Source organism: Daphnia pulex, chromosome 7 (genome assembly GCF_021134715.1).
Source record: "Daphnia pulex isolate KAP4 chromosome 7, ASM2113471v1".
NCBI lineage: Eukaryota > Metazoa > Arthropoda > Branchiopoda > Diplostraca > Daphniidae > Daphnia > Daphnia pulex.
In genome coordinates this window covers 11,551,073-11,575,841 of record NC_060023.1, presented here as the reverse complement: position 1 = coordinate 11,575,841, position 24,769 = coordinate 11,551,073, and the positions used below count along the sequence as shown (strand labels likewise).

General features: G+C 42.6%; 7 protein-coding genes and 1 long non-coding RNA gene across 22 annotated transcripts; 3 read left to right on the top strand and 5 right to left on the bottom strand.

Moving 5' to 3' along the window:
• Nucleotides 1–56: 56 nt before the first annotated feature.
• On the bottom strand, nucleotides 57–6,612 carry LOC124198594 (inositol hexakisphosphate and diphosphoinositol-pentakisphosphate kinase-like). 9 transcript variants are annotated; one of them, XM_046594508.1, is made up of 25 exons: nucleotides 6,139–6,280; nucleotides 5,906–5,978; nucleotides 5,454–5,678; nucleotides 5,255–5,395; nucleotides 5,103–5,193; nucleotides 4,875–5,029; nucleotides 4,710–4,811; nucleotides 4,451–4,641; nucleotides 4,198–4,392; nucleotides 4,052–4,138; nucleotides 3,796–3,987; nucleotides 3,643–3,728; nucleotides 3,440–3,562; nucleotides 3,023–3,245; nucleotides 2,752–2,960; nucleotides 2,514–2,682; nucleotides 2,242–2,451; nucleotides 2,060–2,174; nucleotides 1,870–2,003; nucleotides 1,702–1,801; nucleotides 1,375–1,640; nucleotides 1,116–1,318; nucleotides 937–996; nucleotides 494–784; nucleotides 57–427 (listed from the first exon to the last, which is right to left on the bottom strand). In XM_046594508.1, the coding sequence occupies exons 3-25, from the start codon at nucleotides 5,610–5,612 to the stop codon at nucleotides 318–320; spliced, it is 3,612 nt and encodes a 1,203-aa protein (XP_046450464.1). In that variant the 5' UTR covers nucleotides 5,613–5,678; nucleotides 5,906–5,978; nucleotides 6,139–6,280; the 3' UTR covers nucleotides 57–317. The 9 variants fall into 9 exon arrangements, with proteins under 9 accessions (XP_046450464.1, XP_046450455.1, XP_046450456.1 ...); XM_046594499.1 differs by lacking the exon at nucleotides 5,906–5,978 and having other exon boundaries at nucleotides 6,139–6,612; XM_046594500.1 differs by lacking the exon at nucleotides 5,906–5,978 and having other exon boundaries at nucleotides 3,446–3,562; nucleotides 6,139–6,610.
• Nucleotides 6,613–7,139: 527 nt separating this feature from the next.
• On the bottom strand, nucleotides 7,140–7,818 carry LOC124198591. The gene is made up of 2 exons (XR_006876619.1): nucleotides 7,479–7,818; nucleotides 7,140–7,417 (listed from the first exon to the last, which is right to left on the bottom strand). It is a non-coding gene; the product is annotated as an uncharacterized LOC124198591 (long non-coding RNA).
• Nucleotides 7,819–8,303: 485 nt separating this feature from the next.
• Nucleotides 8,304–12,108, top strand: LOC124198589 (retinal homeobox protein Rx-like). Its single transcript, XM_046594496.1, has 5 exons — nucleotides 8,304–8,961; nucleotides 9,031–9,704; nucleotides 9,769–9,864; nucleotides 11,118–11,313; nucleotides 11,589–12,108. The coding sequence occupies exons 1-5, from the start codon at nucleotides 8,349–8,351 to the stop codon at nucleotides 11,777–11,779; spliced, it is 1,770 nt and encodes a 589-aa protein (XP_046450452.1). The 5' UTR covers nucleotides 8,304–8,348; the 3' UTR covers nucleotides 11,780–12,108.
• Nucleotides 11,950–14,599, bottom strand: LOC124198590 (glutaryl-CoA dehydrogenase, mitochondrial-like). Its single transcript, XM_046594497.1, has 6 exons — nucleotides 13,910–14,599; nucleotides 13,586–13,710; nucleotides 13,385–13,519; nucleotides 13,084–13,317; nucleotides 12,430–13,012; nucleotides 11,950–12,358 (listed from the first exon to the last, which is right to left on the bottom strand). The coding sequence occupies exons 2-6, from the start codon at nucleotides 13,707–13,709 to the stop codon at nucleotides 12,124–12,126; spliced, it is 1,311 nt and encodes a 436-aa protein (XP_046450453.1). The 5' UTR covers nucleotide 13,710; nucleotides 13,910–14,599; the 3' UTR covers nucleotides 11,950–12,123.
• Nucleotides 14,600–17,070: 2,471 nt separating this feature from the next.
• On the top strand, nucleotides 17,071–18,090 carry LOC124198586 (growth arrest and DNA damage-inducible proteins-interacting protein 1-like). Its single transcript, XM_046594489.1, has 2 exons — nucleotides 17,071–17,627; nucleotides 17,697–18,090. The coding sequence occupies exons 1-2, from the start codon at nucleotides 17,152–17,154 to the stop codon at nucleotides 18,013–18,015; spliced, it is 795 nt and encodes a 264-aa protein (XP_046450445.1). The 5' UTR covers nucleotides 17,071–17,151; the 3' UTR covers nucleotides 18,016–18,090.
• On the bottom strand, nucleotides 17,659–19,438 carry LOC124198585 (nucleolin 2-like). Its single transcript, XM_046594488.1, has 3 exons — nucleotides 19,229–19,438; nucleotides 18,756–19,163; nucleotides 17,659–18,693 (listed from the first exon to the last, which is right to left on the bottom strand). The coding sequence occupies exons 1-3, from the start codon at nucleotides 19,336–19,338 to the stop codon at nucleotides 18,102–18,104; spliced, it is 1,110 nt and encodes a 369-aa protein (XP_046450444.1). The 5' UTR covers nucleotides 19,339–19,438; the 3' UTR covers nucleotides 17,659–18,101.
• Nucleotides 19,439–20,273: 835 nt separating this feature from the next.
• Nucleotides 20,274–23,330, bottom strand: LOC124198581 (RNA-binding protein spenito-like). Of its 2 annotated transcripts, XM_046594477.1 has the most exons (3): nucleotides 23,189–23,330; nucleotides 20,753–23,103; nucleotides 20,274–20,686 (listed from the first exon to the last, which is right to left on the bottom strand). In XM_046594477.1, the coding sequence occupies exons 2-3, from the start codon at nucleotides 23,052–23,054 to the stop codon at nucleotides 20,673–20,675; spliced, it is 2,316 nt and encodes a 771-aa protein (XP_046450433.1). In that variant the 5' UTR covers nucleotides 23,055–23,103; nucleotides 23,189–23,330; the 3' UTR covers nucleotides 20,274–20,672. The 2 variants fall into 2 exon arrangements, with proteins under 2 accessions (XP_046450433.1, XP_046450434.1); XM_046594478.1 differs by having other exon boundaries at nucleotides 20,753–23,318.
• A 173-nt stretch (nucleotides 23,331–23,503) lies between these two features.
• LOC124198587 (mitochondrial inner membrane protease ATP23 homolog) lies at nucleotides 23,504–24,765 on the top strand. 6 transcript variants are annotated; one of them, XM_046594492.1, is made up of 6 exons: nucleotides 23,504–23,590; nucleotides 23,669–23,870; nucleotides 23,943–23,988; nucleotides 24,057–24,138; nucleotides 24,210–24,395; nucleotides 24,455–24,765. In XM_046594492.1, exons 2-6 carry the CDS (start codon nucleotides 23,684–23,686, stop codon nucleotides 24,689–24,691), a joined length of 738 nt encoding a protein of 245 aa, XP_046450448.1. In that variant the 5' UTR covers nucleotides 23,504–23,590; nucleotides 23,669–23,683; the 3' UTR covers nucleotides 24,692–24,765. The 6 variants fall into 6 exon arrangements, with proteins under 6 accessions (XP_046450448.1, XP_046450446.1, XP_046450450.1 ...); XM_046594490.1 differs by having other exon boundaries at nucleotides 23,512–23,602; nucleotides 23,674–23,870; XM_046594494.1 differs by having other exon boundaries at nucleotides 23,519–23,590; nucleotides 23,674–23,870.
• The last annotated feature ends 4 nt before the right edge of the window (nucleotides 24,766–24,769 follow it).

Here is a 24,769-nt window from a genome sequence, read left to right as displayed (position 1 = left end):
CGCCCATCTAAGGATGTTAATCATGTTATTATTCTGTAGAATCACTGCAATGGATTTTTGATTGGCAGTTTATTTTCTTTTACTGTTTTCATGCCAAACAAGGGGTACTAAATGAATAACTAAACAGACAATTGGGAATACGGAACAGTGATGCTTAACTTTTAAAGAGCATCTACAAGGAATTTAAACATGTTGCACCATGTTCTGCAATGCTCCTTGTAGCACGACTCGTTATAACCAAACTATCATTAAACCATTAGACAACGGTGACTTACCTAAAGAACCTTGTCAACAGAACCGAAAATCTCGAAATTAAATTACAAGTCTTTAAATGGATTACTGGTGACCACCCCTGGTAAAGGACTACAGAGAGGCTGTAACGTGGTCATTTGTTCAAGGAACTGATCCAGCTGTTTTAAAGACAATCCTTTTAACGAAAATAATAAACAATATAAATAAAATGTAAGGAAAAATAAATGTTAACGATAATAACCGTTGTGAAGTGTCTCGAGAGGGCGTATGGCAGGTACGCCCACAGAAACGCAAGGATCTATGGCTGCCAAATTGGCCAAACCGAGGCCCATTGCCGTTCCGGTTGATGGCAAGATGGCTGTTAATTCAGGTGCGCTTGAACTGCCGCTGATGACAGCTGTGCTGAATAGGGCCGGATGCTGGTGCTGATGTTGGCTAAGTTTGCGTTTGGCAACTACCGATTGGCGTTGAGTCATCAAGACGTTCAAATGGCCAGGAATCGAGTGACGATGGCGTCGCATCGAATCGGAATCTAAACAGGATTCAATCTTATAGTTGGTTTGAAATTTGTTTTGGTTCCACAAAAGCGCGGAGAGCATACAACACAGCACATTACAAATTGCACAAGAATTGCCAAGGCACCAAAAACTAATTGGCAAATAACACTGATTAAGGTAGCGATACCTTCATCCAAATCTAGGGACCTGGTCGGCGCGGCAACGCCAACACCACTGATGGTGTGAGCTGCATTCCCCACAGTGAACAAAGATCATAAATGTCGAGGTAAGTTTCATTCGTATGCGTTTGTTAGCGACAATCTCTATTCAAAGGAACTATAGACTTAAAACGGGAAATGGTCAAACCTTTTGCTCTCGGACCCTGCGGTTCAAAATCGGGAGATTTGCTGACTCGATAGGAGCGTGGTGGAGTGTGCTGGCTTGCACAACTACTGTTGCTACTGTTCATTATTAGACCACCGGGGACATCCATCAGTGAAGGCGATGAATTCGATGTTGGCGGGAAACTCAAATGAGGACTATCCAATGGATTCCTTCCAGGCGAATTCCTTAACAATCCTTGCACTCAATTACTGACCAATCAAAAATAAAAATGTGAAGTTACCTTATCGGAATAGGTTCCGATGTAATAATCGGAATTTTCAAAGTATTCGGAGGTGTTATCGACGGACTTTCAGATCCAGATGAAGTCCTTGAAGTACGCACCGGAACAGACAGATTAAGGAAGGAATGTTTCGGCTGTTCTGAATGATCCACTACGTCTGCAATATCAAGATCCTCTTCTTCAATCCGTGTGCAATTAGGCGAGCAAACCGATGATCCGGGTGGAATTGAAGTAGGGCAGCTTTTGTTGGGCGATGTTTCGGTTGGCTACACACCAAAAGGATTAAATAAGAAATATGTTGAATTTAACGGAAGTTTTATGGCTAACGCTCGAGTTTCGATGATGGGTACGGAATCCTGGCCCAGGAGGCAAATTCTTTTGCACACAACAATTGACACCGGGTGAAAAATGTAGCTCAACATGAAATCTGTAAAAAGCATTTAATTGTTTTCGATGAATTTTAAGAACCCTAACAGAAACAAAATATTCTTTCACCTTTGCTCCGATGTGGGATCCTTTGTTTGGTCTTCATAGAGCATTATAACCACTTGGGACATGTAGTTGAGTTCCGATATTTGACTAACGTATTCCATAGCACGTCGCCACTGTTCATCGGCACCTTCCCCTCCCTGTATTAATCACAATTCAAATTTATTCACAACTTTTCACTTTATTATGTAAATACCTCTACCAATCCACCGAAACGGAGTACGGTCAACAATGAGTGCAAATGGCTCTCACTGGTGAAGTACAACCTCGTACGAACGTGCCTGCCAGGGCTGGAAACGCCATGCGAATATCTGAATAAACGATTAAAATCATTAATAATAAACTGTTCGAAAAGCCAGTGTTCACAATCAATCAAACCTGGGATCGAGGCGGTTAACAGACTCGTCCGACATTGGCAAGTCCTCTTCAATGTTGCGTTGCAAATCAGCACGTATTTTTCGCATTAAGGGATTGCATATTCCTTGCCCAATGGCCAATTTATCTTGATCTGAAAGGCCGTATTCTTGCGGTATCACGACGTCAGCAAGAGCTTTAACTAGCATGTACAGTTCTTGTGCGTGATTGAACCTAAATTAATCTTTAGTTAGGAACTGAATCAAGTAAAACATTTGAAACTATGAATGAATTACTTCAGGGCCGCTTGATTATGCTGGATATCATACTTGATACAGTCGTAAATATCGGGAATTTTAGATATGTCAAATTCGAAGGGATTTTCGCGCAGCTTAAAATCTTTTTCTAGTTTACCCCAACGCCTGGCCATCAGTTCCCATGTTTCGCCGTGGTACAACATGCCATCTGCATTTGGAAACAAATGAATGAAAATGAAATGCGGTTTCAATTTTTAAAAAATCCAACTAGACATACTCTTTGTTTTAGGATCATCGCGTTTGGACCGAACAATTTCGACTAACTTGCAGACTAGTTCATACACTTTGACGCAACACTGAACGGGATTGCCGATGACGTGGAGAGCGGCTTCAATCGATCGCGCTCCGCACGGATTAATCTCGCGATGTTCATTTTCGGTTAGTTCACGGTCCATTTGCAGTAGCTCTTGAAGACGCGATTTCACCCTGTAAAAGAAAGGAAGAAGGTTACGAATATTCTAGAAAAAAAAGTGACGCAATTCATTTACATATGTTGCAGACTAGAAGCTTCACCGTCATTATCTAGTAATCCATTGGTATTGGCCGATTTGACCATTTGGAACAAAATGGGAGTTAGCTCCCCCTCAAGAGCTAGCAAACCTTTTGCGAAAGCTGCTGCTGTCATTTGTACTCGGCCTTCATCTGACGCATAGATTTTTAAATCATGGCGATAAGTCGAGTGCAAACGAAGCAGTCCCAATCCCTGATTGCCTGCATTCGTGAACAACAAACCCAGATTAGAAGTGTATAGAATGAAGACGGAACAGAAAGACGAAACAGAAAGACGAAACAACGAGTGACACACGACTAAAGACGAGACAAAAAAAAAACTAACTGCAATGCATACTAAACCAAATGTAAGGTCTGGGGTCATTGATATTTAAATTGGAAAAACGTAAAACGACCTTGACCTCCTGGATACATGCAACGGAAAATACGCCCAAGCTCTTCTGCCTGGACTCTTCCGGCTGGAGTAAGTTCTCCGCCCCATTTCAATATTAGTAGCAAAGACGGTTCGTTGTGTGTGTCTGTGAAATTATTAGCAAAAAAAAAAGACTTTAACTGCACGATTACCGAAAATTAAGTAAGTTAACTCGCATTGAAATACCTTCCTCACTGCAGCCCGATTGGGGTCTACCACGGGGTTGATATTTGAGTTGAACTTTTCGGTTAATACCTGAAAAGTGGCCATACCTTTAAAGATAAAATCACCAATTAAAATAAAATGAGTTTGCCAGAGTAAAACGAAATAAGACTGTACATTTCTAGAACAGTTTTGAGTTGTTCTAATTTGCCGCGCTTTTCCTCTAGTTCCCGATCAGCTGAACCAGCTTCTACTTCTGATAAGAGAAAGCGGGCTATGTCGAGTACTTCCTGCAGTTGTGCAGGTTTTTTAAGTTTTAAATGGCGTCCATTGACCTCGGATTCGTAGGAGGCCCATAGAGCAAAAAATCTATACATAAATTGCAAAGGATTAAAGTTTTCTTGAGCATAATGAATTCTGTTTTCTCTTTTACCTGGGATGACGAACTTCCATTTTCATTTTCTGCTTCGGCGTCCGATCTCCGTGACGAATGACGGCCACAACACAACGCAATTCCATCCTAGAGAAAAGGAAATCCTAATTAATTATCTTTTCGATTTTTTCGCTCAAAAAATTTACATCTTGCCAAATGTCGTAGGCACTATCGGTGGGTCATCGAGCTGGAAAGGCAGAGCCCAGGGAATATGTAAAGTGGGCGCCAAACGACGTAAAATCATATTTCCAAGAATCCTGGCGCAATCGTCGTAGTATTTTGCCGAATTTTTAACAAAACTAAAGCCATTGACATCACAAACGAACGACCTGCCATTCGCCCTAACCAAGATACTTTAATTGAGCATTAATAATAGACAGCACGTCATTAGGAAATTACCTCAAGAGGTCAAAGCCACAGACGGTTTGATTGAAGGCTAGACAAACTTTACGAGCAATCAATTTCTCGAGATTGGATAAAATAACTGGATATCGAATTTCTTTCCCCTCGTGATCTCGTTCCACCTTGCCGTCTAGCGCTGGGGATTTCCTTGCTTCAGCGTGGGCATAATCTGGGCCCACGGTATAAACCTTCAAATGAAAAACATCCACCAATTACAGTTGTTGTGATGTATCGGGTGTCTGTTGGAGATGAATACCTTGACATCAGCACCATCAGTTGGTATGAAATCTTCGTAGATATACGATCCATTCTTGCGCACTTTTGACTCGGGCGAGTAGACGCTACTCCGACTTCCAATCTAAAATTCAGTCAACAATGAAATCGACCTTGGTTAACATTTTAAATAAAGTTTGATTCTAACTTTGCGGAATAGACGCTGGGATCCGCCGCCAGCCGAAGTCGGATAGTAAATGTAAATATTGTGGTCTTCCGCTGAAACAGGTTTTTCCACAAATGGTTTATTGAAAACTGTCCCGTTAACCTCAACGTGATCCTCTGATTCGATCAGCGAGTGTTCTGAGTAAATTTCAAAATAAATAATTGTTCAGTTTCATCTCAACGGTTTAGATTTTAAAAAATATTAACTTACGGCTTGGATCTGGGGAATCTCGATCTAGGATAGCAAAGCGAGGTAAAGCGATCCCGGCCCGCCGCAAGATCCCATAAACTTTTCTGCGATCCTGCGTACGATTTGGTTAATTACTGAATTTTAGAAACAAATAGTTTTTTGAATTCCCTAACCTGCAGATCAAATTGTTTTCGCAAATTGTTGATCGTGTATGGGCGAACAAGCTCGGCGTAAGCCACAGCTTTGTCCAATGGAAAGCCTTTTGAATGGAACGATATTAAACAATCACAAACTGGCCATTTGTCAACGGGCTCCTGAGAGTTAAAACGTTATTTTGATATAAGATCAACATGCAGAAAATGACGTGAATACCTTCAAGATGGTTTCTTCGGGAAAGATTATAGTTTTAATGTAATCAAATTCATCGAGTCTTGCCAAAATTTCTCTCATCGGTTTCGAATTAGACTTTTTTGCCATGGCACAAATGCCGGCCACGACCTGCTTACCGGTGTCAACGTATTCCTTTTCCATTCTTCCCAATAGAGGATCCAGATCACTGCCAAGTAAATCGTCAGGACATTCCTGGCATTCTTCACCCTGATTGCAGGAAACAAACAAACGGTTAATACACGTTTCACTGAAATCCGGGATCAACTCCCATGCATCAGCACACTCAAAATTTTCTGTTGAGATGATATAATACAATTGTAAAAAATGCCTTCACCAAATGTAAAATAAATAACATGGCATAGAGAAATTAGGAGAAAAATGTGGGCAAAAGTGAAGGGAAACTAAACGGGGAAAATAAAACAAAATATGGTTACCAATCAGTCAGGATTGGAAAGGTCCACTAGAGCTGTGTCCAAAAGAAAACCCAAGCTTTTAAACTCTGACAGACTGAGGAAGAAGCACCAAAAAACATAAAAACCAGCAACAGAAAGAGAAGATTATGGTAATAACAAAAATATTTGTACAGGCCAAAAAAAATAGGAACAAGACAAACGATGAAAAATAAAATTAAAAAGTAATACTACAACAACGCTGGACATGTTCTAACCTTCTGGAGGCAAATTGGGCAGTTTGGGTGAAAAGTTCTCGTTGGTGAACTAGCCGAAGTGTAGACGTATTCATAGGTTGTGGGCAGTGTATCACTTGCAAGCCCAGCTTCGTTTGCTAACGTAGCACTTGCTCCTTCGGACTCGTCGCCGATATAGAAAGAGGCAGCCTTTAAGCCTTGATATCCCACTTCCAGTTCTTTATACGACATAGTTATTTGCTAAACCAAGAACATGCTGCCATTGTAAATAAACGCTTCCTCTATGATTGGAATAATAATTAACCAGTTCTCAGAGTGACAGGAATTTTAACTTGCACAATCAACTAGGGAATGGAAAACTACGTTGGGTAAGGAAATCGTGAAGGAAATATTTAGTAATCTATCAATCCAACATCGATAGCACGAACGAGCACGAACGAGCACGAACAACACAATAATAACATTCAGCAAGTAGGCCACCTACTGGCAGACTGAACTTAAATTTAGTCTGCATTCAACGAGGTTACTTCGTCTGCCGGTAGGGCAAAACGCCATCTAGTAGTCAATTGTGTAATGTCATTTAAATTATAATGGCGCTAAACCGAAACCAGCAAAACCAATTTTTACATTTTTCTAATAACTTTAGAGACGATCTTTAAATGAAATCTTTTCATGTTCCTTGGAAATTAAAATTCTTGCATTTCTATTGTTGATATTGATAAAATTCAAATAAGTAAGGGCTTATTCATTGTTGCAATCCTGTTGAAAACAGCACACAAGTAATCTGAATACCAGCAGAACTGTACAAGTAGTAGCAATAAGAAAACTTTCTTGCACTCCAAGTAAGTGTAGATTCAGAAGCTCTAAAATATGACATTAAGGAGAGCATAAGAAATCCTTAGACTTTTCAAAAGCGTCCACTATAAGGTACTATGAATTGAGCTGAGCCTTTTTTGTTGAAGATTCAAGATAGCATAGAATTAAATTTTTAAATAGTTTCTCTTCAAATAATTCAATAAAGAAAAACGTCGAATTTTGTATTGTTTCAAATGGTGTTTAGACAAAACGATAAAAGACATTTTGGGGAAAAGTGCACACACCTTATTAATTGTGCTTTTCATACTGCTTTTTCTTATTCTCAATTCAGCTAAATCCGTGTGAAGTGGCAGGATGGTGACTTTCATTTCACTCAATTCAATTCTTTACTTCAATGTCAAATTCTTGTTTTCCATTCCACATCATGTGCCAACATTACCGAAAAACCAAATGAATTAAAAAATAAAATTCCCAGTTGACAGACCTAAAATTAAAAAATCAACAATTTGTCACAAATCAAAGTTTCAGTTATACTCTGAATTTACTTGCGTGCGTTACATCAGCTACATCTTCCCGAGTAGTTCAACGAGACGTTTGCACGCGTCCACTGGACGGCCATCGTTTAAGCGTCCTCTTGGTCAGTAAAGGCAGCGATCTCACGCACGACGTCGGCGCCGATGACAGCACGGAGAAGCTGCCGGACAAGTTTGGAACCAATGGAAAGGAATCAAACCGCCCCCCGTTCAGCGATTGGTCACATCTCCGCCGCCGGAATAGAGTAAAGGGGGAGGAGTTTTGATTCGGGGTAGAGCACTAGGAAATGGTGTGCTAGCTGCGGGTATAAGGGAAGGAGTTGATTGAATTAAGGCCGATAAGAGGAATTTAGCGGCTGTTGTTGTCCACCCGTTGAAGCAGCTTGTGTGCTCGCCCTCGTTTGTCCGCGTTTTCCTTGGCAGTGTGGGGAGCAGCTAGTTAGCTGTTTTGGCCAGCAGCAGTACACATATACCAAAGAGTATTACAAGAGCTTTAAAGGCAGCAAGTACTGTACTGCCGCCGCACCGCTACCTTGAAGCGTCTCTCTCCTCAGTCTCGTCCCCCTTTCGCTCTCAACCAGATCAGCGTTGCTTAACTTGATTTCATTATTGCATTAGCTTTTCTGTATCATCGGCGGCCGCTGCGGCTATAATTGAATATGGTGCCAATTTGACAGCGCTCGAACAGTAAACCCCCACCACCAGACTCTAGCTCTCTCTCTCTCAGCCACCACCTTGAAGCAGCGCGTTAAACGAGTTTTGGCTAATCAAATTCAAAACATTTCTCTCTCACTCCAGAGTGGGGTGTCTTCCTACTGTACACAACAACCTCCCACCACCACCAGTGAATCAATCTCGACTTGATTTGATTTCCCCGCGAAAATGGATTACGCAAGTGGAACTTCTTACGTGTCGGCCATTTCGTCGGCAGCCGCTGCTGCTGCTGCCGCTGCCGGACTCGCCCAGCATTTCAACAGCCCGTCGACTTGCCACTTTTCGCCATCCGATCAGCAACAGGAACAAGTGACGACGTCTCCGGCGGAGCAGCAATCCTCTTCGACACTGCCGCTACTCCACTCATCGCATCACCATCCGCATTTGTTGATCCATCACCACCAGTCGAATTATTCCGACGATTTGATCGCACCGCCGTCGCCGTCGACTTCGTCGTCGACTTTGCTGTCACATCCGTCGTCGTCGTTGACGTCGTCATTGTCGTCGCATCTGTACGGATCGTCGCATCATCAGCGATACAATTCCGCTGCCAGCACACCTCTCCTCGTTTCATCGGCGACGACTTCATCCAACAGCAGCAATTCGCTGACGACGGCCGTTTCATTGTTCGGCGGAAGCGCCGGAACTGGTTTTCACGGCAACGGATTTTCATCTTCGCTGTCGCCGACGTCGACGTCTCGAGTCTCTTCGTCGACCACCGCCAATTACAGCAGCGGAGGATCTTCCTTCTTTCCTCCGCCCAATGGCATCCATTTCCAAGGTAAATTTTAAAAAATCCGGAATTAATAGATTTTAATTGTCAAATGTATAAAACCGGAATCATTTTTAGGAGGTTACCGGATGTATCCGACGTCTTTGGGATCTTCCTCCCAGCATTCGCAGAACCAGAATCTTCACCAGCAGCAATCCAACAATCCGCACCATCAGCTTCATCCGTCGCAAACTTCCGGATCATCTCCTAGCGACAATTCTTCCTCTTCTTTCCTGACGAGCATGGGATTGGCTAATGTCATGTCAATCGGCCAACACAACACGTCGTCGTCATCCACTTCGCCAATCCACCAGCAGCAGCAGCAGCAACAACAGCAACAACATTCGACCGTTTCACCATCTCCGTCGTCTTCAGCTGCCGGATTCGACGGAAGTCAACACCAACTCCACGGTCAGCAATCGAATCAGAATCAACAGCAACATCACGGACAGCAACACCACGGCGGATACCATCACCACCATCACGGACTAGTTTCGCCATCCATGAGCCTGGGAGCTTATCCGACATCGTCCAGTGTAGGCCATCATCATCATCCGGGCATTTCTACCGCTGCTGGATCACATCACCATCCATCCATTAGCGGCCTACCCGGTCTTCCGGGTCTCTCGCATCACCAGCAAGGTCACCATCACCACCACCACGTCGGTTCCTTGTCCGTGTCGTCGTTGCAGCAAGCGGAAAAACGGAAGCAGCGACGCATCCGCACCACCTTCACATCCTCCCAACTCAAGGTAACCAAATTTCCAACTGTATAAAATTCAATTCAATTGATTTCATTATTGATCAAATGTCCAGGAACTGGAAAGAGCATTTCAAGAGACCCACTATCCGGACATTTACACCCGCGAAGAGATTGCCATCCGCATAGATCTCACCGAAGCTCGAGTCCAGGTTAGTCCAGGGGCCTATCTAGTAATAGTAAAATGTCATTATTATCTCGAGTGTTCAGTTCTCCCCTCTTATCATTTTTGCTCTTTTTTGACGCACACTGCACGCGCCATTAAATCCATTGAGACTCACCACACTCCCTCCCCCCTTGTCTGCAATCATGCGTGACGCTTTTTCCATCCAGGAGAGAGCGTGTGCGCTCTCCACGATGGCGTGTGGCCTTTGTCACTCGAGAAAAAAAGGAATTGTATAATCATTCGAAATTTCCAACTCTGTTTGATATTTCTAGTAAGACTTGAAAGATTTTCGAGTGAGCCAATCATCATCCCAGTGTCAATCGATCCATTAGCTAATAGCTCGAACAAGTGGAATACAAAAAAGGGGGCCATGAAAACCGCATGGACCGGTTATTCCCACGAAAGTGGAACCAATTCCCGAAAGGATTTGTTGATCCTGATGATTATTGGATTGGTCATCCTCCTCCTCCACCTCTTTTACTACTACTAGGCCAGTCGAGTAGAAAATAACTCGAATGTCGCGTGTCCACGACACACCCTTTGAAGTTGATTTCTCCTCTCGGGAATTTCCAGGAACTTATCTTTTCATCCATACATTAAATTCCTAGTGAAATCAATTCCAAGATAATCATAAAACGATTAGAAAAAACAAAAAAATCTCACATATGGCCGAGCAAACAAAGAAAGAAAAGTCAATAGTCACCTAGGAGGTGATTGATTGATCGGATGGCCCAAAAATGAGCCACTCGTCTATAATGTGCCTCGACTATACATGTATAGTGTGGAGAAAGGGGGAGGAGGGGACGATGAATAGAGACATCTTGTAAAATTGAAAGAGATACAACAACAACAGCAACAACACGACCCCTCCTACTCCTGGAACTAAAAAAAAAGATATTGAAAACGATCCTGTTGTGAACAGTGTCACGACAGATGGCATGAAAACAGACTAGTAGCCAACAAGGGTGAAAAACCCCATGTGGTCGTAAAGGCTATATAGACTCGGGTGTGTGCGGATGCTGTGTGCACTTCATAATAGCACCATCAACTCCCCTCCTTACCCAATGTGTTACGATTGACGCGATCCTACTTTGCAGTAGTTTTTGTTGACACACACACATGTGATATGTATCCGACGCAGTGCGGAACTAATGGTCGAGATGTACATCACGCTCGGTTGAGAAGGCCATCTGACACTGTTTTTTTTTTTCTCTCTAATTCTAAATGGATTAAAAAAAGGTTTGGTTTCAAAATCGGCGAGCTAAATTCCGGAAACAGGAGCGATTGACGCAACAGAAATCATCTTCGTCGGATAACAACGGCGGCAAGGACGGAAATCACCAAAGTCCAGGCGATGCCAAAGAAAGTCGTGGATCTTCATCCGCTGGATCGTCGGCTGAATCTCCCCGTGATCTCGACATTAAACCCCAAATGGGTAAGTAAACCAAATAATTATATTCAATTACACCCCCAAAAACAAACAACAAAAAATCCAGGCTACTAATGGATGGGCAATTAAAGCTCTTGACGGCGGCGGCGGCGGATGCCCAAGCAAATTAGCAGCCACAAGTTCCACCGCAGCACTGCGGAAGCCGAACGAAAATCTAATTAGAAACCACGCCCTCCTTAAGCTTTTTGACTTTTCTTTGTTTTATACTCTCGACTGACTAACTAAAGAAAAGAGATTGACTCTGAAATTGATTGTGACAGGAGAGCGAACCGAGAGCAACACTACCTGGAGCGCCGGATTGAATTCGCCGCCGGAATCACCGCCAGTCGAAGCCTCACCCATCACTAATCCACGTTCATCCGCAGGAGGGGGAAGTAATAACAACAAGGCCATTATCAATTTATCCGCTTTCGGTAATTCATTCACTCACCTGGCAGTCAATCCATTTTAAAAAGGCCTGGAGGAATCTTGTAAACAAAAACAAAAAATAATAATAATTACAATAAAACAAAATTTCTTCAAATTGATTCACAAAAAAAAAAGTTAAGTTCCGCTATGCAAAAGAATTCCGGCACCCAAATTTCCAATTCAAAATGTTGAGTTGTTTTTTGAAAAATTCTCTTTTTCTCACTTTTCCTTTTGTATTTTTTCTTTCTCTCATCTCGATGTGCGCGCACCAATACACTCTATACAAAAGCCCAAGTGCGGATTCATGTATAATTGATTCCAAAAAGCGTATTATTAAATTTTTGTTTGGTTATTTTTACAATTAAAAAATGGGGGGAGAAAAAAATATTAACCCGATCCGCTAAAAGCTTGAAGGCCAGTAATGGCACGGCCTAGAATAAGGGCGTGAATATCGTGAGTGCCTTCGTAGGTATTGACGGCTTCCAAGTTCATGACGTGTCGGATGATGTGGTACTCGTCCGAAATTCCGTTTCCACCCAACATATCTCGGCAGGCCCGGGCAATGTCCAGCGACTTGCCGCAAGAATTCCGCTTCAATAGCGAAATCATGTCGGGCGTGACTCTGTAATTCGACAAGTGAATCATCGATTTGAATATATCGAATTGAATTAATGTCAAATATGTCAAACTCACTGTCCGTTGTCCTTGAGACGGCCGACTTGGATGCAGCCCTGAAGGGCCAGCGCGATTTCGGTCATGGCGTCAGCCATTTTCTTCTGGATGAGTTGAGTAGCGGCCAGAGGACGGCCGAATTGTTGTCGCTGGAGAGTGTAGTCACGGGCGGCTGCCAGGCAGAATTCGGCAGCTCCTAGTGTGCCCCAAGCGATTCCGTAACGGGCGCTGTTGAGGCAACTGAACGGACCTTTTAGGCCGTGAACTTTGGGTAGCATGTTCGACTCGGGTATGACGACGTCTTCCAACATGATCATGCCGGTGGTAGAAGCTCGAAGAGAGAATTTGCCTTCGATTTTAGGCGTGGTGAATCCTTTGGTGCCTCGTTCGACCAGGAATCCTCGGATCCTGTTGCCCTCGTCCAGCGATTTGGCCCAGACGACGGCGACATCGGCGATGGGGCTGTTGGTGATCCAAGTTTTGCTTCCGTTGAGAATGTAAACGCCCGCCTTGGCGTCGTGTTTGGCTTTGGTTTCCATTCCGGCAGGATCGCTGCCGTGATTGGGCTCGGTCAAACCGAAGCAGCCCACCATCTCTCCCTTGGCTTCAATGGGGACAAAGAAATTCGAAAGTGAAGGGTCGAGAGAACATTATTTGGCACGAGATTTCTAATACCAAGTTTGGGAAGAAACTTCTCCTTTTGCTCTGTGGTTCCGAAGGCGTCGATGGGGTACATGACTAATGAGGACTGGACACTGAAAGCGGAACGGTAGCTCGAGTCCACTCGCTCCACCTCCCTGGCCAACAGGCCATAAGCTACAGATGAGGCCCCAGCACAGCCATATCCCTCAATTGTTGGCCCCAAGACGCCAAGGTCTCCCATCTCTTGCATGATTTCTCGATGGAAAACTTTTGGAGACAAACTTTATCATCTCAGACACACCAACGATTGCTGTATGGATGTGAATATTTCTACCTTCATGTCTGTTGGCCATTGTGATGCGAGGCATGAGCTTTTCCTGGCAGTAGGTCTTGAAACTGTCCCGCATCATCCTCTCATCTTCAGTCAGTTGAGATTCCAAGTTCAGGGGATCACGCCAGTCAAATGCAACTGGAAAACATCAGCACCCAAGGTCAATGAATGTGAATTCCCCATTTTTGTTAATGGGCAATTTACCTTTCTCTGCTGACTTGGGTTTGGTTTCAGAAACTTTCGTCTGAGCTGCTGTGCTCTGGAACCTGACACAGGCCAAGTTGACGGGCCTGATGACGGAAAAAGCAAGACGCATTCCGGATGCCATTCTAATAAACAAACCAAGAATTAAACAACCAATCTTGCCCACTAAAAGCCCTAGGCAACAAAGTTACATAACCTCATCTACACTAGTTTATTCACTAGAATAATCTTGAGATATTCATGGCAAAACTATAATAATTTCTATCGACTAAAATTCGTATTTTTACTCAATTAAAACTAAAGAAAAGAAAATTAAATATGTACTTAAGAACGATTGGATATCCTTCGTCGAATCGTCGTGACTATTATGGTTATATTACGTCTGCACTTGCGTGACAACGTTGCCACTTATTCAGATTGGTGAAGTTACAGAAAAAATTGCGCAATCCATTCCTCAACAAAATAATAAAACATTTTACAGATAAATAAACCAAATTGAGTATACTACTTTTAATCGAGTTTATCTCTTAAATCTCTTTCTCATTTCTTATACAACGAAATGATTGTCTTGGAAGAAATATTGAGAGACACAAAAGAATATTAGCTCTCTGCCAAAGGTCATCAATTTTGCAACGTTCAATCGTGCTAGTAGATAGCACAGCAGCAGCAAAACCAGATAGTAGAGGGGGGATGAATAGAGTGAAACTTCTACACACAGCAGCACACAATCATCGACCGGAAGGTTTTTCGTCCCCTTTCCATGCGTTGTGATCCTTAACCGAATTAGTATCGAACGCACCACCAGAGCTGCTACTACTCCGGGGGTTAAAAAAAGAAAGAAACTATAGGAAAAAGGGATGTGGACTTGCCGGACAAATATTATGTCGTTCAAGAGTCTTTCTCTTTACCCTCTTGTATGTATAACACACATCAGTTTGCACTGCAGCAAAAAGCGACTGTACAGCTTCTTACAATACCAAGACTTTTCATCGCGTACGTACAACTTTTTTCTTCTTTGAACAAGAATCTTGTCTCAATTTTAAACCCGCGAGTTTCTCATTACGTAATAGCGCGTCCGGGAAACTTTTTGGAGCGAGGCTATTTATAAAATAAAAATGGTTTTTGAACGAGTTCCAGGAGAAAGAAGATCCTGGATGACGCCAGTCGATATTTCAAGTATAAATAAGCCAATGTCCAAAAAAGCTAGGGAGGTCAAGAAGCTGATATCCGCTGCCGCTGCTGGATCGTAAAAACATCACATTTTATGGATAGGGAATAGAGTTCTTTTCTATTGGGTGTGGGAGTTGGTAGTATATATATTTATATATATAAGAGAGGGGACATTCAGAGACAGGTCATCTCTGTGTGTGCTGTGTGTGTGTATCCTCGTCCCAATCTCATCAGCCAAAGTGGCCAAAGATGGAGTGCTCCTTGCTGCGCTGGTCGCCGGGGCCAGCGCAGCATCAGATCGTTGATCTTCATCTGCGTCACGGGACTGCAGCTCTCTTTATAGAGTTGTTCGATGCTAGCTACTACTACTACACTAAAAACACATACAGCAGACACCCCTCTTTTCTTATATTCGTTACTTATATCTACTACTGAAATATATAGAGCTGCTGGACGCTCTGCGAATGTCTCTACACATTTCTAGAGAAATTTATGAACCCGACCTTTTTTTAAAAAAAGTTCAGAACCTGTCGGAAATTTCAAATGAATCAAAGAAATCCATGTTACAATAAATATTATACTACTACTACCAACTCCCCCCTTTTTTTTGCTGTGTAGTAGCTATTGTTGATTTTAGCGATTAGTTCTGTTACCCTTCACCCGCTTTGGCACACCCTCTCTCACATCTGGCTAGTGTATAAAAGCCTATGTAGGATTATACAGTGTACTACAGCAAAAAGGCTTTATTTTCTTCTTCTTTTTTACTCAACCGGATGAACTTATAACGAAAAAAAACGAGGTGTGTTTTCTTAAGCAACATGTCAGACGTAAGAACCCATCTGTCACGTGACCAGTCTGTTACGACAATTGAAAATGGTTGCCATTTATTTTCAATGGAGATTATTGCCATCCATCATCTGGAAAAAAATTGTGATCCACAATTGATTAGATTGTTTATTCGATTTCGGCCGGTACGAGCATATTTCAATCAGCATTAGGTTACATTATTTTGCCATAGACATTGAACGCGGCCAACTATACTACGGGAGAGATGATTTATTCGACTCGGAATCCTAAATAAGGTTTGTCCATGATGGATAGAGTCGTCAGGATGTTGATCTGCACTCTCTAGTCGAAGGGGTTGGGGTACTTGAATAGAATCTACGACCACGCCTTCCTACATATCCGACAGGAATAGACATATAGATCAAAGACCAAATATGAATATCTAATCGCTAAATGTGATGATTTATACGTTTCATCCGATTGGTTATGGGAGAAAAATATTTGTCGGGTACATATTATACATATGTATATTCGATGGGGGGTGACTGGCCGTACAAAAGTGACCAGATCACATAGAGAAAGTAGCCGAGTGGAATAATCAACTCGGTCATGGGATGTCATTGCAAGGGGTTTTCTGGGCCATGACATTTGTTCACGCCCACTATACCAGTTATTATTCTATTTGTACACTACAAGACAGTAATAAGCACACTAAAACTTAATGGTATTATTGTTGATTTAAAACTTAAAAAATAAGAAAATGAAATGGTTCGTTTCTTTATCATTTTATCATCATCCAAAAGACACTGTCCAGTTTGTAACAAAAGAAAGTCAGTTTTCATTATTTGATTCTTCCTTTTAATCTAATCAGCTAGATATAGGCCTGATGTTTTCCGATTTACCCTTCATCTCTCGCGTCCAAATAGAACGCAGATGGGAAATAGGCGGGTCATTTCCGGATCCGGTGGGCGGGGCCTTTAGTTTCGATTGGCTGACAAACTTGTACCAATCCAGCAGCTGTTTCTTTTGTCTTTTGTGGCAATAAAACAAAAATTGGACATCTTTCAGTTAAAGAGACACAACCGAACAGCCATTGCTAGCGTCGAGAAACATTAAAAAGCATACAACGAAATTCATGAGTGAGAAAGACGAGAGTTCTTTTTTCTGGTCGCTACTTTCATGTTTACTTGACATGTTGTTGGTAAGCTGTACAGGTCCGCAACTCTCTGTCTGGAAGAGTTGCATGTTTATCCGAGTCTTTGTGTATCCAGCTAACGAACTGTAATCGGGTTAGCTAGCTTTTGACGGTTGGGGGGGGGGAGATGGAATAGGAGATGAATAACTTTTATTTATTTGTTTGCGACAAGACCCCAAAGATTTCCACTTCAATGTCTTGGGTAACAAAATTGTAATAAATATGAAACTTATTTCTCGAATTGATTTAGACAACAACTGTACGTGCGTGAGTGCACGAACTTTTTATTTTCTTACCGGAAACTGCTTCAACGCCATCTCTTGAGCTGCTTGGCGAAACTTCTTTCCGTCGTCTGCTCAGACAAGTGTTGTCGATTGAAAAAAAAAGTAATAAACCGGAAGAAATTTGAAAGAAAATGTCCATTATCACGCGTGTAGGGCACATTGTTTTGACAAAATCCATCGGTAATAGCATTACCGCCTCGAAAAGTGCCATTCTTCCGTTGTCAAGATTATCTTCGAGTTTGACTGCAACTTCACAGAATGAGATCAAAGAACACGAGCCCTCGAATGAAAATCCCGCAGACGTTTTCGAGGCCAAGAGAAACAAATCCAAGTTAAAAAGTCGTCACTATAAAATGCTCCATGGACAGATGGGAGTCGATCCCCAAAATCCGTTGTTCCCACGTGAAGAAACAGTGAGATACAGAAGAAAGCTGATTGCCAGGCATGGTCTCGAGACAGGAATCAATTTAGGGATTGCATGGCCAACACGAGAGGAATTGGAAAACCAGCTGGAGTACGATAGAGTAGCTCATCCATTCACCATACAAGAAATGGTGGAGAAAAAGAAGAAATTACGAGAGGAAGAAGCAAACAGAATTGCGGAAAGGTAACTGAAATAGAAAACAAAAACATTACACTTTGTGATCAAATAATTTCTATTATTCCAATTTTTCAGACAAAAAGAAATCAACTTAAAAATGGGTAAACTGGGTTCTTGGATGAAAGAACTGAAGGATAAGAATCAGAAAAAGGAGGCAACTGCTCGTGTGGCCCAAGAAAAGAAAGATGCTTTGATTGAAGAAGTTCGTCAACATTTCGGATATGTGGTTAGCGTTAAAGACCCCAAGTTCCAGGAAATGATGGTGCAAAAGGAAAAAGAAGCAAAGAAAGCTGAAAAGGATATGAAGAAGAAGGTCAGAGTAGAGAGGAATGCAATTAAATCCATTGCTCTTGCTGAACAAATAAGTGCTGAAAAGGAAACTAAATCTGAATAGCAACACTTTTTCTTCAGTTTTGTACCATTCTCAATTAGTCCATAAATAAACACATAAAAAAATTTGAAATCTTAACTTTATCTGTTTTAATTTGTAAATTTAATTGTATCTGAGACTGATACGGAATCACCGAGTTTCTTCCCGGAAGCGACAACTCTTTGGAGGGCGGCGATATCTCGAGCTACCGAAAGGAGATCTCGTTGACGAGACGAAGGGCTACAAGATGTCGATTCAAAAGTTAGTCCCGGAGTCGAATACTGAGATGATGGAGGGCTATCGAATTCATCAAATGTAAAAGGTCTTGTCCGTTCAGGTGTCGGCTGAGAAAGCGCTTCTAGCGAACGTTGTTGGAGTTTCTTTTTGGGTGGAGGTTTTGATTTTGCAGGACTTTTACCGAACAGGAAAGTTTCGAAATCTTCTTCTTCAGTTGTTGTCGTCTTCGATGGTCCAGCAACAACATCTATCACAGTTTTAGGTTCTTTGGTTGATTCTTTGATAATATTCGGCCGATTCGACTGTGCATCATTTGATGTCTTTGATATTATCTCTTTAATTTCTTCTGGTTTGTCTGGGTTAAAATCAGCAATCACTGGCTCTTGAATTAGGGGCTTTACTGAGCTATCTTCTGTCGTGGAAGTGTCAGTATAAGCTATCGTAGCTTCAATGGAATTCTGGATTCTGGAATAGAAATGTGATTGGCTTTAAAAAAAATGTAAAATTTTTACAATTCTGAAATTTACTTTGATAAAGTCGTATTCGCAGCTGTGGGTCGTTTAATCGTGGTTTTTACATCTTGTCGTCTTGTTTTATTTGATGGCTTTACATCAGCTTTGATTGTTTTGTCCTCAGTCTCGCTTTCACTCGACAAACTTAAAGGGCACACTTTCTTTTTCCTCACAGCGACAGCAGGTGCTTCACTGGTTTTTCTCTTTTGGGATGAAGATTTTTCTGGTGATTCATCAGTTCTTTCTTCTTTAGATGAGTAATGCTCTAAAAGTGGTTGATAGATAGCATCTGTTTCTTGAAATTTGCTCTTGTAAAAATCTTTCAGCATCGTCAACTGATCACCAACTGACTTGTCTAGAACACCTCTAGCCAGTTCTTCAACACTCATATTAAGATGCTCTGCAATTTCCTTAAAATGCTGCCTAAATATGAAAATATACTCCATTTCAGAATGATCAAACAAACACAATTACATCTACCAACAAACCTGCAAAGAGCAGCAGGAGTCTGTCCATAAGAATAAGTTTGGCCTGGAAGAGCCACAACTTTAGGCTCATTAATAAAATCCTCATTTGATTTCACTTTCTTTTTCGACATGCTTGGTTGATTTCCTTTTATGTTAAAACTAAAATCGGAGGTGTGAGGATGAAAGGATTCCGATTTAAAACGTTTACAAAGGCATAGCAGACGAATTTTTCACAACAGCCTCGAGCATAATCAACGAAACCAAAATAAAACACAGACAAAAATCGTTTATTATTATTTTTTATTTGTTTCCTTTCATCAGATGGTTACATAAATGAGAAAAAAGCGAAAGAAAAAAAAATGTACGGATCAACGAATATTTTTGAAAGGATTGCGTGTTTTTTTAAGAGTTAATAATCCTGGGAGAAGATGGAAAAAACGCCTTGTCACGGTTGAGGGAAAGTCGAGTGAAAAACCTGCTGGAAAAACCTCACTTCTGCTCACAATCACACACATCACTAATCTCTTATAAACTCACAAGCACAACACTTGATTTTCTTTCCTGCTCATGCCACTTAAAAAAAAAATAAACTCAACAAAAAGAGAAGTGATAAGGGAACTTAACTACACATCACACATTTCTGCGGCACTTAAACCACTATTAAACACCCCTCACACTTTTTTGCAACCTCAAGATTCACCGAGAGAAACACGCACGTTTCACTTGTTGTCACTTTTGTCACATCGAAAGCTGCTGGACCCCCCCCATCGACAGACCCCCCTTTTCCCATAATTTGTTATCGAAGATCTGGCACAGAGAGAATGAGAAAGAGAGAGAGGGTGGTATTTTGTGTGTTAAATTGCCTAAACTTAGAGAACCAGCACTTGAAATCAACCAAAACTGAAAAACTGGCTCGCCATCACTTTTTTTTTGCCGTAATAGAGACAGAGAGAAACACACACAACACACAGATGGGGTTGTATAGGGGAACACTGAGCGAGGAGACACACTTGCCACTCACGCGCGCACCTCAAATCACCGTGATATAAACCCCATTCCCGGCTCCCTTTTCTTCCCCTCGTCTCACTGAATGAACAAACTGGTTAGTTTAGTAGTATTAGGCAAAAACCTAAGCACGACACAAACACACAACACATTCACACACACACACAATCACCGATGCAAACATTGGTCTTATTTAACTGATGCTTCGGGAACCTGAAAAGAAAACGTTAAAGCAAGAAAAAAAGTAAAGAAAGGTCAGGATTGACAGAGCTCATCTAATGGTCAAGAAAATGGTAAAGTTTTATTTTATGGTTTTGTTTGTAGGGATAACAAAACGGCCAAACCCAGATGTCGTTCGTATGCTGGTGAAAAATCTTGGTAGCGGTTGGTAGAAGATTAAAGGTGTGCGCGGGCTTTGTCTGAGAGATGGTAGTAAATCAGTTGTCGATTGATTTGTGTTTTAAGCAGTTCCTCCTGTCAAAATAATACAATTGAAAGATATTAAAATATGAAACGATAGTTAGAAATGATTGAATATACCTTTAACTACAACTATCACCAAGTGATCATCCTTTAGAGTCTCGTCAGACAGAGACGGAGCTGCTCGTCGGAGTAGATCGGCAGCGAATGGGCAAGGAGGGAAGGCGTAAAGGACGCCAGTCACATCTGCATTCTTATTGGCCAGCGAGATGACACCAGCCGCTTCTTTCTGCTTGAGATAAGTCACGAGATTGCGAAGCGGACGATTCTGGACACCTGCAGCCTCGTCGGAAGTGGGACTGGAAGCTCCGCCTGTCGATCCGGGCAGGCCGAGGAAGATGGCGTGAGACGCAGAAGCTGAAACTCGACGGGAAACGTCTTCCAGTTTGGGCGGATCCAACCTCAATCGCTGAGTAATTCGCAAATGAGGCTGGTTCTTCTCGTCGTGAAGCAAAAGATCGGCGATCGCCGCTTCGCCAGATGTCGCGTGTAATTTCGTGGGGAAAAACGAATTCTTGAGTACCAAGGCGCCCGTCCAATTGCTGGGAGAACGTCGAGCCACTTCCGCCAGCGTACGGGATCCAGTGAATCTTCCACCGTCGTCGGTTCGCCTTTCATTCGACGGCGATCGGGAACCTCCTCGGGCAGCGTCAAAATCATCCGGTGGAGGACGTCGGCTGCTGTTTGCCGACCAATCGTCACCATCGGCTCCTGATCCTCGATATCCGCTAGGCCTCTTCTCGTAGCCACTTCGGTTTCCTCGACCCGTCCGACCGGATCCCGCACGATAATTGGGATCATCTCCATTGTTCCAGTTGGTTTCGCCGGCATAATCGTCGCCAGCTCCACTTCTAGCGGTGGCAGCATCGTAGGAAGAAGACGATCCTTTAGTCTTGGCAGTTGGCGGATGAGCTGTCGGGGGATTGGTGTCAACAAAGTCAGTTTTCAGTTTCCGATCCGGGCCGCCCAGACAAAAGCCTCGCATGTCCTGAACGGCTGCTTGAGCTGCCTCAATCGTCTCGTACAAAATGTAAGCCGACGTGTCTCCTTTGTTGTATTCGATCTTCTTAATGGCGCCGAAACGGTCAAATTCACGCTCCAATTGTGCCAGCGACGTCCACGAGCCCAAACCTCCGACCCAGATGCGTGTAGTGGGCGTGGCTTTACCGTAACCGATCTTGACTTGAAATTTGCCAATGTACTGGCCAGAAAGCTCGACTTTACACCGATTGGCCTGGTCCAAATTCTCGAAACGAACAAAGGCGTAAGCGTTGCCAGTGCCTGGAGGCGGTCTCTTGATGTCAACATCCTCGACGATGCCGTAATTGCCAAAGATGCGACGCAGCTCTTCCTCTGTTATGTTGATCTCCAGGTTACCGGCGAAAAGAGTCCGAGTAGCCAATGGATCCTCTTCTGGCGGGATGTGGTGCAAATAATTTGGGAAACGATCTTTCTTGTTCTCGTAGCGGTCGTGATTTCGATCTCCTCTTCCACCGCCTCCTTCTTCATTGCGACCTCCTCCACCTCCACCTCCGCCGCCGCCAGCTCCACCGCCTCCACCACCACCTCCTCGACTACCTCCACCTCGTTCACTTCTTTCATAATGGGGGACAGGTGGATGTCCTCCAGCGCCGTAATAAGAGTGACCACGGTAAGATGACGGTCCACGGGGAGGATAGTCGTACGGTGGTGGACGATAGTCTCTGTACATGCCAGTTGGAGGTGGAGGACCATATCCACGCAGAGAATAATCGTAACGATCGTCGTACATGCGGTGTCGATCATCTGGGGAACGAGGTCGAATGTAACGCTCTTCTTCGCCTCGGTATGGCAACGGTGAATAACTTCGTGAACGCGCCCTGGTGCTTCGCGCGGTAGAGGGTTCGTAAACAGGTTCGAGCACAGCTGGTTTGTCATACAAGATGATTCGCTGCTTGCTGTGCCTGGCTTCACGAGCATCTTCAGGGTTTCTGAATGAAACATAGGCCAAACGGTCTTCTGGTTCAGCACCGTGCACCAACTTGATGCTAACCTCACCATACTTTTTGAACTCTCTGTAGAGCGAGTCTTTGACAACTTCGTCACTGGCTTTGGGATGGATTGAGCTGACAAGGAGAGTCTTGTAACCAGTCGATGGGGGTGGTGGACGAGACCTTGGTGGTGGGTAGTCATCTCGTTCCCTCATCACTGGTGGATCGGGAGGCAGAGGGTATCTTGATCGGTGACTGGGGCTGGGTGAACGCCTACGTCTTGGAGGAGGAGCTCCACCTCTCTCATCATCAGAGCTTTCATCATAATGGCCTAGGCTTGAACGAGAGCGTTTGCTGAAAGGCGATGCATCACGGTCGGACACGCGTTTCATATTGAAGACTTGTCAAACAATCAACGATTCAATGTTAAACAACGTAAACCTAGCAACAAAGATGAATTATCACCAACGACATTTTCACAATCACGTCAATATTTGAGAATGGATGAAAAACTAAACACACTAACCAATAAAGTGGGTCTTGCGAACAGTTATGCAACGAGTATTTCTCACCGAACCAGAGCTTAAAAAGAACGCGTCCGAACAAGTAGAAGAAAATGGCGGAGCTCTATTCTGAGTTTGGACTCGGCTTTGACAATTTTAGCTTCTGGGGGTGGGGTTTCATTCCGTGGCAGCATTGCAAAATGCTACATTTTAGCAATTTATACCTAAGAATTTAATATCGAGAATTTCCAATTAAACTCTTTATTTTAATTGGGAAATATTTTGATTTGTTTTTTAATTTAATATATCAATCAATATTTTAACAAATTCCACACAATGCTGTAAAGCCATTCAGCCGGCAGTCTGTCGTCTGCTGAATAACACGGACAACTAAAAACAGCAAAAATTCAAAACAACCTCATTAAGTACCTGTAAAAGTAAAGACATCGTAAACTTTACTACGATGCATGTATTGTTATTCAGTGTTAATTGCATGTTTCTAGTCTAGGTGTATAATTATGTCGGATAAACCATCGGAAGCTGCACCTGTGGACAAAGAAGACAATTGGGGTTACGACTTGTACCCCGAAAGAAGGGGTGAAGCTGCACGTGCGAAATGGTGGCAGATTGCTTTGTTTGGTGCTGGTCAAACCAATGTAGAAAAAACTACATGTGAAAGGAATGTCTACAATTGCTTTGAAAACAGTAAACATCTCTGAACTTACGTTTTCTTACAAAATTCAGTTGTAAATTAATCCTTCCATTTGATTCATTTAGGTCCTCTTGTTAAGTTAATGTACAGTGCATTAAAATCATCTGGATGGTATGAAATAAAATTAAGGTTTTTTAAATTTCATTTATGCTGCAATATCTTCTCGCATTTTGACATAGTGAAATTGATTTGAGGAGACACATTGCCTGTGAAGTTTGTGATGTCTCGGTTTCTGGTGGCTATGATCCAAAACTTAATCAAGTAAATATTACAGATAATAAATAGTCCTTTTTTCTCAATTAATAATGATAATCTTTTGATTATGTCTATAGATAGTAGTATGCCAGAATGTAGTTCGGAACAAGGGAATAATTCAAGGAATTTTGACACACGAAATGATTCACATGTTTGACGCATGTCGACACCAACTTGATTTTAAAAATATCCACCATTTGGCGTGCACGGAAATCAGAGCAGCTAACCTGACCCATTGTAGTTTCATGTCGGCCATGTTTCAGGTAAAAAAGTGTGTGATCAAAACGTTGAGCAACCTTTTATATGGCTTTTTAATCTACAGGGAGACGCTTCGCCTTTCCGAATCCGTAAACAACACGCCGAATGCGTCAAAATGAAAGCATTGGGCTCAGTGATGGCCGTCCGTCCAGACGTCACGAAAGAAGAAGCGCTAGCAGCCATAGATAAAGTCTTTATCAAATGTTATAACGATCTTGAGCCGATTGGCCGTCGGATTCGTCGCAATTCGGCGGATATGATTCGTGCCTACGAAGAAAAAGGCAATTACGGATACGAATAGCCATGTCAAAATAGTCAGAAATCAATCATCTTGAATGTATATCACATTGAAATACAATTATTTTAGAGAAGTCAGTTC

Excerpts from the sequence above, each read along its gene's own strand:
- LOC124198594 (XM_046594499.1), bottom strand. The coding sequence starts at position 6,348 with ATGTCGTATAAAGAACTGGAAGTGGGATATCAAGGCTTAAAGGCTGCC. Across the intron at positions 3,246-3,439 it reads CATGTATCCAGGAGGTCAAG|GCAATCAGGGATTGGGACTG; the intron begins GTCGTTTTACGT and ends TCACGAATGCAG. Across the intron at positions 2,175-2,241 it reads GTTAACCGCCTCGATCCCAG|ATATTCGCATGGCGTTTCCA; the intron begins GTTTGATTGATT and ends TCGTTTATTCAG.
- LOC124198589 (XM_046594496.1), top strand. The coding sequence starts at position 8,349 with ATGGATTACGCAAGTGGAACTTCTTACGTGTCGGCCATTTCGTCGGCA. Across the intron at positions 8,962-9,030 it reads CAATGGCATCCATTTCCAAG|GAGGTTACCGGATGTATCCG; the intron begins GTAAATTTTAAA and ends AATCATTTTTAG. Across the intron at positions 9,705-9,768 it reads TCACATCCTCCCAACTCAAG|GAACTGGAAAGAGCATTTCA; the intron begins GTAACCAAATTT and ends TCAAATGTCCAG.
- LOC124198590 (XM_046594497.1), bottom strand. The coding sequence starts at position 13,709 with ATGGCATCCGGAATGCGTCTTGCTTTTTCCGTCATCAGGCCCGTCAAC. Across the intron at positions 13,520-13,585 it reads ACCCAAGTCAGCAGAGAAAG|TTGCATTTGACTGGCGTGAT; the intron begins GTAAATTGCCCA and ends GATGTTTTCCAG. Across the intron at positions 13,013-13,083 it reads GAAGTTTCTTCCCAAACTTG|CCAAGGGAGAGATGGTGGGC; the intron begins GTATTAGAAATC and ends TCCCCATTGAAG.
- LOC124198586 (XM_046594489.1), top strand. The coding sequence starts at position 17,152 with ATGTCCATTATCACGCGTGTAGGGCACATTGTTTTGACAAAATCCATC. Across the intron at positions 17,628-17,696 it reads GCAAACAGAATTGCGGAAAG|ACAAAAAGAAATCAACTTAA; the intron begins GTAACTGAAATA and ends CCAATTTTTCAG.
- LOC124198585 (XM_046594488.1), bottom strand. The coding sequence starts at position 19,338 with ATGTCGAAAAAGAAAGTGAAATCAAATGAGGATTTTATTAATGAGCCT. Across the intron at positions 19,164-19,228 it reads ACTCCTGCTGCTCTTTGCAG|GCAGCATTTTAAGGAAATTG; the intron begins GTTTGTTGGTAG and ends TTTCATATTTAG. Across the intron at positions 18,694-18,755 it reads GCGAATACGACTTTATCAAA|AATCCAGAATTCCATTGAAG; the intron begins GTAAATTTCAGA and ends TTTCTATTCCAG.
- LOC124198581 (XM_046594477.1), bottom strand. The coding sequence starts at position 23,054 with ATGAAACGCGTGTCCGACCGTGATGCATCGCCTTTCAGCAAACGCTCT.
- LOC124198587 (XM_046594492.1), top strand. The coding sequence starts at position 23,684 with ATGTCGGATAAACCATCGGAAGCTGCACCTGTGGACAAAGAAGACAAT. Across the intron at positions 24,139-24,209 it reads ATGATCCAAAACTTAATCAA|ATAGTAGTATGCCAGAATGT; the intron begins GTAAATATTACA and ends TTATGTCTATAG. Across the intron at positions 24,396-24,454 it reads TCATGTCGGCCATGTTTCAG|GGAGACGCTTCGCCTTTCCG; the intron begins GTAAAAAAGTGT and ends TTTAATCTACAG.